The sequence below is a fragment of the Pteropus alecto genome, unplaced genomic scaffold (genome assembly GCF_000325575.1).
Source record: "Pteropus alecto unplaced genomic scaffold, ASM32557v1 scaffold24, whole genome shotgun sequence".
NCBI lineage: Eukaryota > Metazoa > Chordata > Mammalia > Chiroptera > Pteropodidae > Pteropus > Pteropus alecto.
In genome coordinates, this window is record NW_006439192.1 from 1,016,978 (window position 1) to 1,028,716 (window position 11,739).

Below are 11,739 nucleotides of genomic sequence, written 5' to 3' on the forward strand. Positions count from 1 at the left end.
CGCCCGTCATCGCCTTCCCCTCGAATGCCGTCATAGCCGCCTGAGTCACCCACCGGGGGCGGGGAGAATGCAGGAGCCCAGAGCCGTGCGGGCCCTCGCGCGAGGGTTCCAGAGGCCCGGCCACTCTCTGCACTAAGCTCAGGGAAGCTCACTAGGTAAAGAGTCAAGATTCTCTTCCCTTGGTGCCGTGCTTTTGGTCCCCGGGGAGAGAAACGCCCATAAGAGAGGCCTCCTGCAGGCCACAGTCCACTGCTCGCGTCTCAGACCACTCCCCTAAGAGACATTCTGCTAAATTCCTGCGTCCAGCCATTCACCATACAAGCAGGTGTTAGTGTCCTCTCTCTGCTGTAATAGAAATGCCATGCTAAGACAGAGTCCCAGTCCCAAGGTGTTTACTATCCAAGGGGAGAAATGAGACTTAAAAGCCATCATGTGGTACCACCTCTTAGAAAGCTCTTTGCTCATCTATGATAGATAAAGGCGCGCAGGCGCGATTACCCCGCGGTTGCACTCCTAGCTATACGCCCCTAGAAACTACCATACTTATGAGAGGACATGTACAATAACGCTTGGAGCAGAGTGGTTTGATTGCAAAAACCTGTAAAGAATCTAAATGTCCATCAGTGAAAGAAATGGATAAATTTGTGGTATAATATATACAGCACTAGAAAGTATCTAGTTACAAGTATTGACATGGATGAATCTCAAAAATAAGGCAAAGGAGAAAATGAAATTGCAGAAATACCTTCGTAATAACATGTAAAGTGTAACGCCAAGCAAAACAATGCCTAGGGATATAAGTATATGTAATAAAAGTGTAAAGACACATATGGAAAGATAAACACACAGCTAATATGACGCTTGAAAGACTAAAGTTTTTTCCCTTGGGTCAGGAACAAGGCAAGATATCTGCCCTCACCATTTAATGGTCCTAGTCAGTGCAACAAGACAAGAAAAAGAAATAAAAAGCATTCGAATTGGTTTTATTCAAACACGGAATGAATGTATATGTGGAAAATCTTGAATCTCACTTCATCCCCACCCCAAAATTACTAGAACTTATAAGTGTATTTAGCAAGGTCACAGAATTGAACTAGAAATGGATTATACACCTAAATGTAAAGCTAAAACTATAAAACTCCCGGAAAAAAATGTAGGAGAAATTTTCATGACCTTGGGTTAGGCAAAGATTTCTTAAATAGTATATACACTATTTGAAAACACAAACTTAAATAAAAGACACTTAAAATGAAAAGGTAAGCCTCTGGCTGTGAGAAAAGACTTGCAAAAGATATATCTGGTAACAGATTTAATTCCAGAATATATAATCAACTCTTAAAATTCAATAATAAGCAAATTATTTTAAAATAGGCTAAAGATTTGGACTCTTCACCAAAGAAGATATGTGAGCAGCCAATAAACATAGGAAAAGTTTCGCAGCATCATTTATCTTTGCGGAAGTGCAAATTAAAACTACAATGGCTACAGCCATGCCACCCTGAACATGCCCGATCTCATCTGATCTCGGAAGCTAAGCAGGGTCAGGACTGGTTAGTACTTGGATGGGAGACCACCTAGGAATACCAGGTGCTGTAGGTGTTTAAAAAAAAACTACAATGAGATGCCACTACACACCCATTGGAATAGCTAAAATTAAATGGGCTGACAATAAGTGTTGGCTAAGATATATGGAGCAAATGGAACTCTTACACATTGCTAACAAGAATGTAAAATGGTACAGATACTTTGGAAAAGTTTAGAAGTTTCTCATAAAGTTAAATATACACTTACATGTGATCATAAAACCACTCCTAGGTATTTACCCAAGACAAATGAAAATATATGTCTACACAAAGACCTGTATTTAAATGTTAACAGCAGTTTTATTCACAATAACCCCAAATTGGAAACGACCCAATGTCCATCAGCAGATGACTGGATGAATAGGTTATGATACATACACAGAATGAAATACTACTCATCAATAAAAAGGTATAAATTACTGATATATACAACACATAGATTTCAAAAACATTACAGTGAATGAAAAAAGACAGATACGAAAGGTTTGTAACATACTTTATATAATCATATGAAACTCTGGGGGGAAAAAAATCTAATCTTTCTAAAAAGAAAGAGTCATTGCCTGTGACCAGAAGTGAGGAAAAGATTGAATGGGATGGGATGTATAGAAAATTCCAGGAAAGATAGAAGTGTTTTATATCTATTGGGATAGGGACAAGAGTATATAAATGTATCAAAACTCATTGAAGTGTACACTTAAAATGGTTGCACTTTATTATACATAAACCAGATTTTTGCCTTGGGAAATCAGATGGACAGTATGCCATTTACAGATGTAGGAAACACAGAAACAGCATATTTGGAACTAAGAAGTTATCTGGGAAATGTTGAGTTTGAGATGTTCTTTGTGTAGACACGTTTTCAATTCTCCTGGGTAAATACTTGGGAGTGGAATTGCTGGATCATAGTAACTTTAACTTTTTGAGGAACTGTTTTCCAAAGCAACAGCACTATTTTACATTCCTACCAACAATGAATGAGGGTTCCAATTCTCCACTTCTTTGTCATACTTATTATTGTCTGTCCTTCCTAGGGAGTTGTTGTGTTTTTATAACAAAAAGCAACAGTTAAAATACTGTGGGCAAGCACCTTCTCTGATCAAGCATAGTACCCAATCAATCACAGGTGGTAGATTAGGGGCTAATGTTATACTACTGCCCTATTCTACTACCTGTGGTGGCCTCCCTGACAGTTATGGGCAGTGGTTCTCAAAATGTGGTCCGCAGACCAGCAGCACCAGCATCACTTGAGAATCAGTTACAAATGCAAAGTCTCAGACTCTACCCCAGACTGTACTGAGTCAGGGACTCTGGAATGAGGCCCAGGTCACTGTGATTCCTGTGATTCTGCCCCTCAACGTCAGCTTTAACTATCTTATTAGGGACAATTAATATGCACCAAATCCATCACATCCTGTAAATGACGATAGTGGCCACAGAAAGAGCTTTTTGAACAATTCAATCATGTAACTCAAGTAGAAGGGTGTGATACTTTCCAGTGATGAGACCAGTGTTGATGTAAAATGTTCACAATAATTAATTTTGGACATGGAAAACCCAGCTGGAAGGTAAATAGGAATTTCACAAGCACTATCCAAGGCCATAACACGTATTTCTCTCACACTTGCTGTTTTAAATACTCCTCATCCATTCAACATTTCAAAGAGCATGCTATCATAGTTCTCCTTTAGCTCGTTGGCAGGAAAATGGCACAGGAGCCATTCACAGAATTGCTTCACAGGACAATCATTTGAAACAGCAAAGATGGCGTCACCGATACCATGTGAAATAGACCAGAAATACTCCCGTGACCCATATGTTGATTACCATCTAAAAAAAATTCTTTGGAGAACTACTCTATGTTTCTTTCATACAATGCCATTTAAAAATCTCTACATTTCTTACAAGCTTACAAACTCAGTTATTAGGGTAGAGGAAGCCTCTTTGTAGCTACATTTTTGTTGCTTCCTTCAGATATTCGTTGGATTCACTACTTCTCTGCATCTTCACCTGGGAGTGATCAGCATTAGAAAGTAAAGCCAGATTTAAATCAAGCCTGGTTTGCTCTTGTTTAGCAAGTTCTGCCCAGGTCGCCAGGAGAGGAAGAACACTCACATGTGCACGTGGATGTCGAGGAAGAACCACGTGTCTAAACAGCAACAAGCTCACCATCAGAGCAGAACTGCTGTAACTATTCCACTTGTTCCTTGAATCCCATTCTTCACTAATTGAACTATTTTTATAGCATTTCTCTTGTCTGAGACACCACAGTGTCTCTTAGTGAATTCAAAACCTTCTGGTAAGTGTCCAGAATATCCTGAGCAGTGGGTCTCTCTGCAGGAGTCTGGCTCTTACATGCCTTATGAATATCAAACAAATGGAATCGGACCATATCACTCCCTTCGACGTGCCCTAAAAGGAAACTAGAGACATCTGGAATCTTCCATATGTCGATCTTCTCATCATACGAGGGCATGAGATCATCGTGAAATGGCATGTCCTCTCCATAGGGCCACAGCTGCTCTGGGGCCACAAAATCCCCATGAAGCTCCCTGTGGCCACATTTCACAAATGTCCCAGAGCTGCGGTTCACCAGCGGCAAGGCGTCCAGGTCATTCACCACAATGCTGAAGTTACTCGTCAGCAGGTACTGGGACAGTGTCTTGGGCAGGTCACTGGAGTCACACATGACTAGCGTACCCCGGGGGCTGTGGTGCAGGTAGTTGATGATGCCGACATAATCCGTGGCCAGCTGCAGCCTGTGCTGCCATGTGTTCACGTTCCGGTACTTGGAAAGGTTTAGCGTTTTTTCCAGGCTGCTCAAGGGCCCTAAGGGGTGATATTCAGTAAGAATAGTGTTGTCATCCTCACAGTAACCAAGCAGTGTGACAACATGTTTACTCTGCAGGGATTTCAGCATCTGCAGTCCGTGAAGAAAATCGTCTTTCATCTCCAGACTGGTGAGCCGTGAGAGAGCAACTTTGCGTTCCTTCCACTCAGACAGAAAGACCTGAAACAAAGCCACAGATAACGTCAAACCTGGAACCTTCACCTGTGTTAGGGAGCCAGGAAATAAATTAAATATATTTTAAATGCCAGATGTGGTGCATAGGATATAGAAATTAATGAGACACAGATCATGCTAGAGCAGGAGGAAGTGGGGGTGGGGGGTTCTCACTCTGGTCAGAGTTCTGAAGGCCATCAGGAGAGGGTACTGGAAGGCTCCCGGGAGCTGGTCTAAAGAATGACTGGGGCTTACAGGTAGATGTGGAGTGTGGGGAGAGCACTCCCAGGAGGAGGCGCTGCATATATAAAGGCACTGAGTGGCAAACAGACTGGCGGTTCCAAAATACTGCAGCACAAAGCGGGAGAGGGAGGAGGAAGAGAGAAGATTGGAAAACCCTACACTGGGGAGAGGAGCCTAGCCAGCCCATCACACATCACAGATTACTCATTAATTTTAAAAGGTAGCACAGTAAACCACAAAAAGGAACTGTTCTATGTAAGGACATTGTGACATGGTCTGTGGGTTTTCGTGACTTCAGCTGTAAAAGAAGGAGCTGTAACACCACACAAACACTACATCTGCCCATCTGGGTATACAGCTACCAGAAGAGCAACTGTACAGGTCTGCCTTGGATTCTCCATTGTTATTAATTAGAGGAAAGGCTTGCAGGAAGCACTGTAACTAAGAATCTCCCATCTTCTGCTTAAATCTCCAAAGGAAAGCAGACGACTACAAAAGAGAAAACAGGATTGGAGATCAGATTGCTGCCCCAGGCTGCTTCTACCCAAAATGGGCCGTGTCTCTCTGGGCTTCTACTTCTTCTTCATTAAAAAAAGGTTATCATTTTCAAAAGCAATTTGGGGCATCATTTATCAAGAGCCTTGAACATCTAAGTCTAAAATCTACCTAAGGCAACAGTCTGAAATAGATTTTTTTAAGAAAAGCTCTAGGAATGAAAAAACCTGGCATTATTTATAAAAGCACAAACTAGAACCTATCCATCTATCAAAGAATGGGGAGTAGCTCAGTTACAACAGGGTCACCGAAAAGAATATTATGTGGTCAGCAAGACACATATTTTGAGTTTTCACAAATAAAGCATGCTACAAATGAAAGAGGGTAGAAAATTGTTTTTATGATTGTTCTAACTGCATAAAACAAGACAAAATTTCATAGAAGTTGAAAAAATGGGCTAATGTTTCAGTTCTCTTTTTATGGTAAGATTCTGGGTGATCGTTTTCCTTTATACTTTTTGGTATCTTCCAATTTCCAGAATTAATATATATTCCTTTTATATTTAAAAACATTTTTCAAAAGAACTCAGAAATATTATATCAAATAGAGGTGGGCTAGAGGAATTTGAGGATTTCTTTTGGATCTGAGAAGGATGATTCATTAATGGAAAAACCCAGGTAACTACAATTGACCTTTAATATTCAAAAGTGACATCTTTTAAGACGTTCTTGAAAACCCAAATTTGAGAATTTCACTATGTATCATAATTTCTATTAAAAAGTCATTTTGTTGTGGATGCTACACTCAAAGTTTCATGAATATAATTTTTATTTTTATATAGAACACATTCCCTCCATAGATTTGTATCAGCATTGAATTCGATATACTCTAATGCAAAAATCTTACTTTCTGTTGAGATTTGTCACTTCCTTAGACCTACCTCTCTGCACAGTCATCACCAGCACTAGCTGATGGCTTTGGTTTTCTAGGCCCATTTTTCACATACAAACAGTGATCACTTTGGAGAAGCTGCAACGATTTATTTATACATTTACTCAACAATAAATGATGGGAGAGGCTTCACTGCAGACCTCGGGACTTCCTCCTGAATCATTGTTAATATAGAATTATTTTTTGTGCCTTGGATAAATGAAAGATTATTATTTATTATTAAATATTAGTAGTCTTTGGGATCACTTACAAATATATGAAACCTTAAATATTTGCAAGTCAGGGATTGTTTAAGAATCATTTTTAACATTTAACATTTTCTTAAACTCTCTTATTTGGAGAAAACAGCTTTACTGGTTTCTTTTTATTATAAAATAATGAATACTTGTCTTGGTAAAAGTTCACATACAGAAGTAGCTCTCTTCCCCCGGCATTTACATACCCATCCAAAGGAAACTTGTTAACTGGTTGGTAACTTCCTAGAAGTTTTTCTATGCTTTTATGTATATTAAGGTATACTTATAAAAATAGCATTTGAGCTTGCTATTATATAAAATGGATTTCTAACATATAATATCATATTGCAACTTGCTTTTTTCATTTAATTGATCCCTCAGAAATCTTTCCTATATGTATACATAGAGCTAGGTCATTCTTTTTAGAGTTGTATAATATTTCACAGTATGGGTATACTACATAATCTAGCATATTTTCAGTAAGGTTTTACAGATGATAATTTCTTTTTTAAAACTGAAGTATAATAAAAATTCATAAAATTTGGAATGAATGCTGTTACAATGTATTGAGTTCTCTTTCCCATCTAGCTCTATAATTTTATACAGACCTTCAACATGATCTTGTGATCTATTTTTAAAGACCTGATGGACATTTAGATTATTTCCCATTTTTCTTATTAACAACAGTGCTACAATGAATAGCCTTATATTTGTGTTTCTATAAATATCTGCAAGCATTTTTATAAGCTGCATAAGTGGTGAATTACTGAATAAAGAATATGTACTGCCCTCTAAAGTATGTGCTAACATGCACTTTCACCAACTGTGTATGAGAGAATCTTATTTTCTATAGCTTTAATCATACTAGATTTTATCAATCTGTGCCAATCTGGTGGATAAAAAATATATTACTGTTCCAATTTGAATTTCCCTGATTATTAATGAAACAGCACTTTTCATCTTTATTGGTATTTCTGTTGTCTTCTGTGAAAAGATGTTCATTGTCCTTTCTCTAACTTTCTATGAACTGTTTGCTTTGTGCTTATTCTTTTTCTAGGAGCTCTTTATATATGATTTATGTGATCCTTTATTATAAATGTAAAGGACAAATTTTAGAAAATAATTATCTTAATTTTTGTAACACAAAGAATTTAACTGTTATGTCATCAAATCTGTCTTCATTCATTTAACAAGTACAATGCAGGGATTAGGGGCACCCACCACCAGTGCAGTTGAAGATCTGAGTATAACTTAGGTGGGTCCTCCACATACACAGATTCACAACCACCAGTTGATCCTAGAACAACTCAAGTTTGAACTATGGTCAATTGAACAGCCTGGGTTAATTGAAAAATCCACGTAGAAGTGGACCTGCACAGTTCAAAGCCACATTGTTCAAGGGTCAACTGTATTTATGTCATTAGAAAATCTAAAATAAACCCCTGCTCCTATGTAATTTATGTTCTAGAGTAGGGGGCTTAAAATAAAGAAAATAAACAGGAAAAGCATAAAGTACATTGGAAGGTAAAATGTGTTTTGGAGAAAAATTAAGCAAGGAAGGATTTACAATTTTATATAGTACCAGGGAAGCTCTCACTGAGGTGCTGGTTGAGCAAGAACCTGATGGAGGCAGAGGAATGAGTCATGCAATATCCGGGGAAACCGCATCCCAGGCAGAAATAATAGCCAGGGCAAAGGCTCTGGGGAGGGAGCGTGCCTGCAGGCTGCCAACCAGCAAGGCCAGGGCAGCTAGAGTGGAATGAGCAAGGGGGCACGGAAAAGAAGTTGGTGAGGGGGCACGGACCTGGGAAAGCCTTTCAGTTGATGAAAGGACTCTCTGGCTTTTACCCAGTGAGACAGAGGGCCACTAGAGGATGTGAGCAGAGGCACTATCTGACTTATAATAGCAGCATTCTGGCTGCTGTGTTGAGAATAACTAAGGCAGTAGGAGTGGGGCAAGTGTAGAAGCAGAGACCACTTTGAAGGCTTCTGAAATAATCTAGGGACAAGATGATGGCTTGAATGGGGAGACGGGGATACGCGTAGAAGTCTGAGGAGATGTCTTCTGAGTGTAGAGACACTATAATCTGTTAATGGATTAAATGTGGTTGTGAGAGAAAGAGAGAAGTGAAGGATGCCTCCCAGGTTGGCAGCCCGAGCAACGGGGCTGATAGAGTTGTCACTAAATGCGATGGGAAAAATACAGGAAGAGCAGGCTGAGGGGGACAATCTAGGACACGCTCAGTTTGAGAAGCCTTTCAGACATCCGAGCGTAGATATGGGACAGGCAGTCAGATAGAAAAGTCTAGCAAGTCCAGGGGAGAGGTCTCAGCTGCAGAGAAGCCTCCGAGGATGGATGAGGCCACCCAAGGATCGAGCACAGAAAGGGAAGAAAGATCCAAGGTTAAGAGGCTTGAGGAGGTGGACCCTGCAAGAGACTGAGACGTGGACACCGTTATTTCATACTTTTAAATACACAGTTCATAACATCTGTTCTCCAGATAGCCTTGAGCATTAAAAATAGATCACATTAAGATCCTCCTAGAGGTCACACAAAACTAGAAGGCTACATAGAAAGAATCAAATCCATTCTTCCAATAGGCTCTAACCCAAGTTTTTTGGCTTTTTAATGTACAATACTTTCATTTTGAAGGAAAAAACTTGCACCTGCAAAAACTCTAAGTGATTTGTGATCTCCTAAAGTCATCATCATGGGCTGGGCACAGAAATGATACCCGAGGCCACACTGCCTTCTGCTCATTCCAGATCAAAACATGGGATGACCTGAATCATGCTTTGGCTGTTCAGAGCAATATGGCTGGGCCTTCTGCCTTCCGGAAGAATCGGTTTTACTATAATCTTCCTTCTTCCGCACTAATGCTGTTGCCTCAAATCTATGTTTCAGAAAATGGGCAGCCCCATAAGACATGGATATTATTGACCTTGAGATAACTGGCAGAGTATGTACCTAGTTCCTTTAATGTACTCTTGGGTTTAAAAATCTAGAAGGAATGAATCCCCACTTGTTTCCCTAGGGTATAAGATGAGAGATGGAGAGAGCGAGGGGTAGAAATGAACTTTTGCTTTGTACTTTACCTCCTCCTGAATATTTGAATTGTATGTACTGCTTTATAATTAAAAGGAAAAAAAAGAAAAGAAATGGGTCAATCTGCCTTTCATGGGTAAAGTTCTTCCCTACTCCAGGAAGAGGACAGACACATGCCCCTGGAAATTCCAAACACAAACCAAAAATACACAGGCTGGGGAAAGAAGGGGCCGGTGGGGTGTTTATATGTTGAGGAAACCATCCAAGCTAAGACAATATTTTATATTTTTTATTTTTAATTAGTTAATTTATTTATTATTTTTTAATCCCCACCCCCACTTCCACCCCAACCTACGGATGTTGCCATCTCCCCTTAAGAATTGGATCTCTGAAGGTGGGGTGTCTCCTCCCACGTGCTAGTGGCACGCACCCAGGGCCTGGAGTACAAAGGGGCCTGATGCACCCGGGGTATGGGCCGTGGCTCCGCTGGGGCTTGAACCCAGGACCTTCTGCGTGCAAAGCAGACGTGCTAACCACTACTCTATGGAACCACCCCAACAATATTTTATTTTATGAGGATTCAACCAATAAGCTTTTGACTTTCAGTCCCTAAAATGTGTTTTCTCTGAACCAAGCAGTAGGCTAGATGCAGAGGACACACTTCTTATGTCCTCAGGGAATCTACATTTATGAGACAACAAACCGATGACAGAAGAGAAGTTCATGGGAGGCGGGGGGTGGAAGATCGGGGGATGCCTCTTAGAGAAGCGCTATTGGAGCTGAGACCTGGAAGATGAGGACCTGGCCACGTCAGAGAAGGAGGAAGAGAATTTCAAGCTTGGAAAAGCAACTGTAAAGGCCCTGAAGTGAGAAAGGGCTGTTTGATCAACGAACAAAAGAAGGGCAGAGTGACTGCAGGGCAGGGAGTGAGGATGTCTGGGATGCACTTAAGAGGCAGGCAGGGCCCAGGCCTGGGAGTGTGGCGATCATGGTAAGAGGTTTGAATTTTTTTTTTTCCTAACAGCAGTGAGAAGCTACCATAGGGGATTTAAGGAATAGAGCGGCATAATCCGAACTAGAAAATGACTCTGCCCAGTGAAAGGCAAAGGGCAAAAGTGGAAGCAAGGCAAGAGCTAATGGTGACTTAACTAAAATGAGTCAGGGGACAGAGGTTATTGAACAAGTTTGGGAAATGTTTTTAAAATAAAACTGATAGAACTTGCACTTGACTTAGTTAAGGAAGAGGGGGTGAGAGGACTCAAGCTGACTCCCAAGTTTTGACTCCAGCAACTAGGTGGGAAGTGGTGGCATCTACTGAGACAGTAAGGCTGGGAGAACAGGTTTCAGAGGCAGAAATTATCAAGAGTTCCATACTGGACGGACTTAGATGCTCAAGAGACTTCCAAGCAGAGGCAGAGATTTCGAATAAATAGTTGGATATACAAATCTACGGCTCGGGAGAGAGGTCCAGGCTAGAAATACAAATGTGGGAATCACCAGCATATAGCACTAGATTAAATCACCTAACAGTATATCTAAAGAAGACAAAGAAGAAGATCCAAAGAACCAAGAGGAATAAGGTTTCTCGACCTCAGCACTACTGACGTTTGGGGCCGCATATGATTTGGTGAGAGTGAGGGCTGTGCTGTGCTGTGATGGCGGCACCCCTGACTTCCGCTAACTGGATGCCAGTAGTACCCACTCAGCCGCCAGTTGTGACCACCTCCAATGTGTCTCTACTCATTGCTAAATGCCTCTGAGACTGCCTCTGAATGAGAACCACTGATTTGGAGGCAAGATTAGGAACAGAAACAGGAAAGGAGAGTAATTAGCAATGGCCAACTGCTAACTGAGGAAGGAGGAAAACTAAAAAGAAGTGGTAGCTCGAGAGCCAAGGTTGCAAGGAGAGAGGCAGAGTCAACTGGATCAAGGAGTGTGAGAAGGATCGAGTAAGAGAAAGAGAAACGTCCAACCTGGAGTTTGCTGGTATCTGGATAAGAACACTGGTGGAGATTGGAAGCTGCACTGGAAGGGCAAAAGAATGAATGGGAGAATAGGAAGGAGAGACAGAGCTCTGGCAGTTTTACTGCAGGGGAAGCAGAGAACAGGCAGCAGCTACAGAGGAGAGGGAATCGGCGGAAGAGGATTTCCTCTTATAGAGTGTGAGTTTGTATGCCAGCA

General features: G+C 40.9%; 1 protein-coding gene, 1 non-coding gene and 1 pseudogene across 7 annotated transcripts in view; 1 reads left to right on the top strand and 2 right to left on the bottom strand.

Moving 5' to 3' along the window:
* Positions 1 to 964: 964 nt before the first annotated feature.
* POMK (protein-O-mannose kinase) overlaps positions 965 to 11,739 on the bottom strand; it is an 18,567-nt gene continuing 7,792 nt past the window's right edge. For all 6 annotated transcript variants that reach the window (XM_015592790.2, XM_006916257.3, XM_006916256.3 and 3 more), the window contains one exon: positions 965 to 4,593. In XM_015592790.2, coding sequence (XP_015448276.1) covers positions 3,823 to 4,593 — 771 coding nt within the window. In that variant the 3' untranslated portion in view covers positions 965 to 3,822. The remainder of the gene's footprint in view (positions 4,594 to 11,739) is intronic.
* Positions 1,481 to 1,599, top strand: LOC112483487 (annotated as a pseudogene).
* On the bottom strand, positions 10,037 to 10,109 carry TRNAA-UGC. Its single transcript has one exon. It is a non-coding gene; the product is annotated as a tRNA-Ala (tRNA).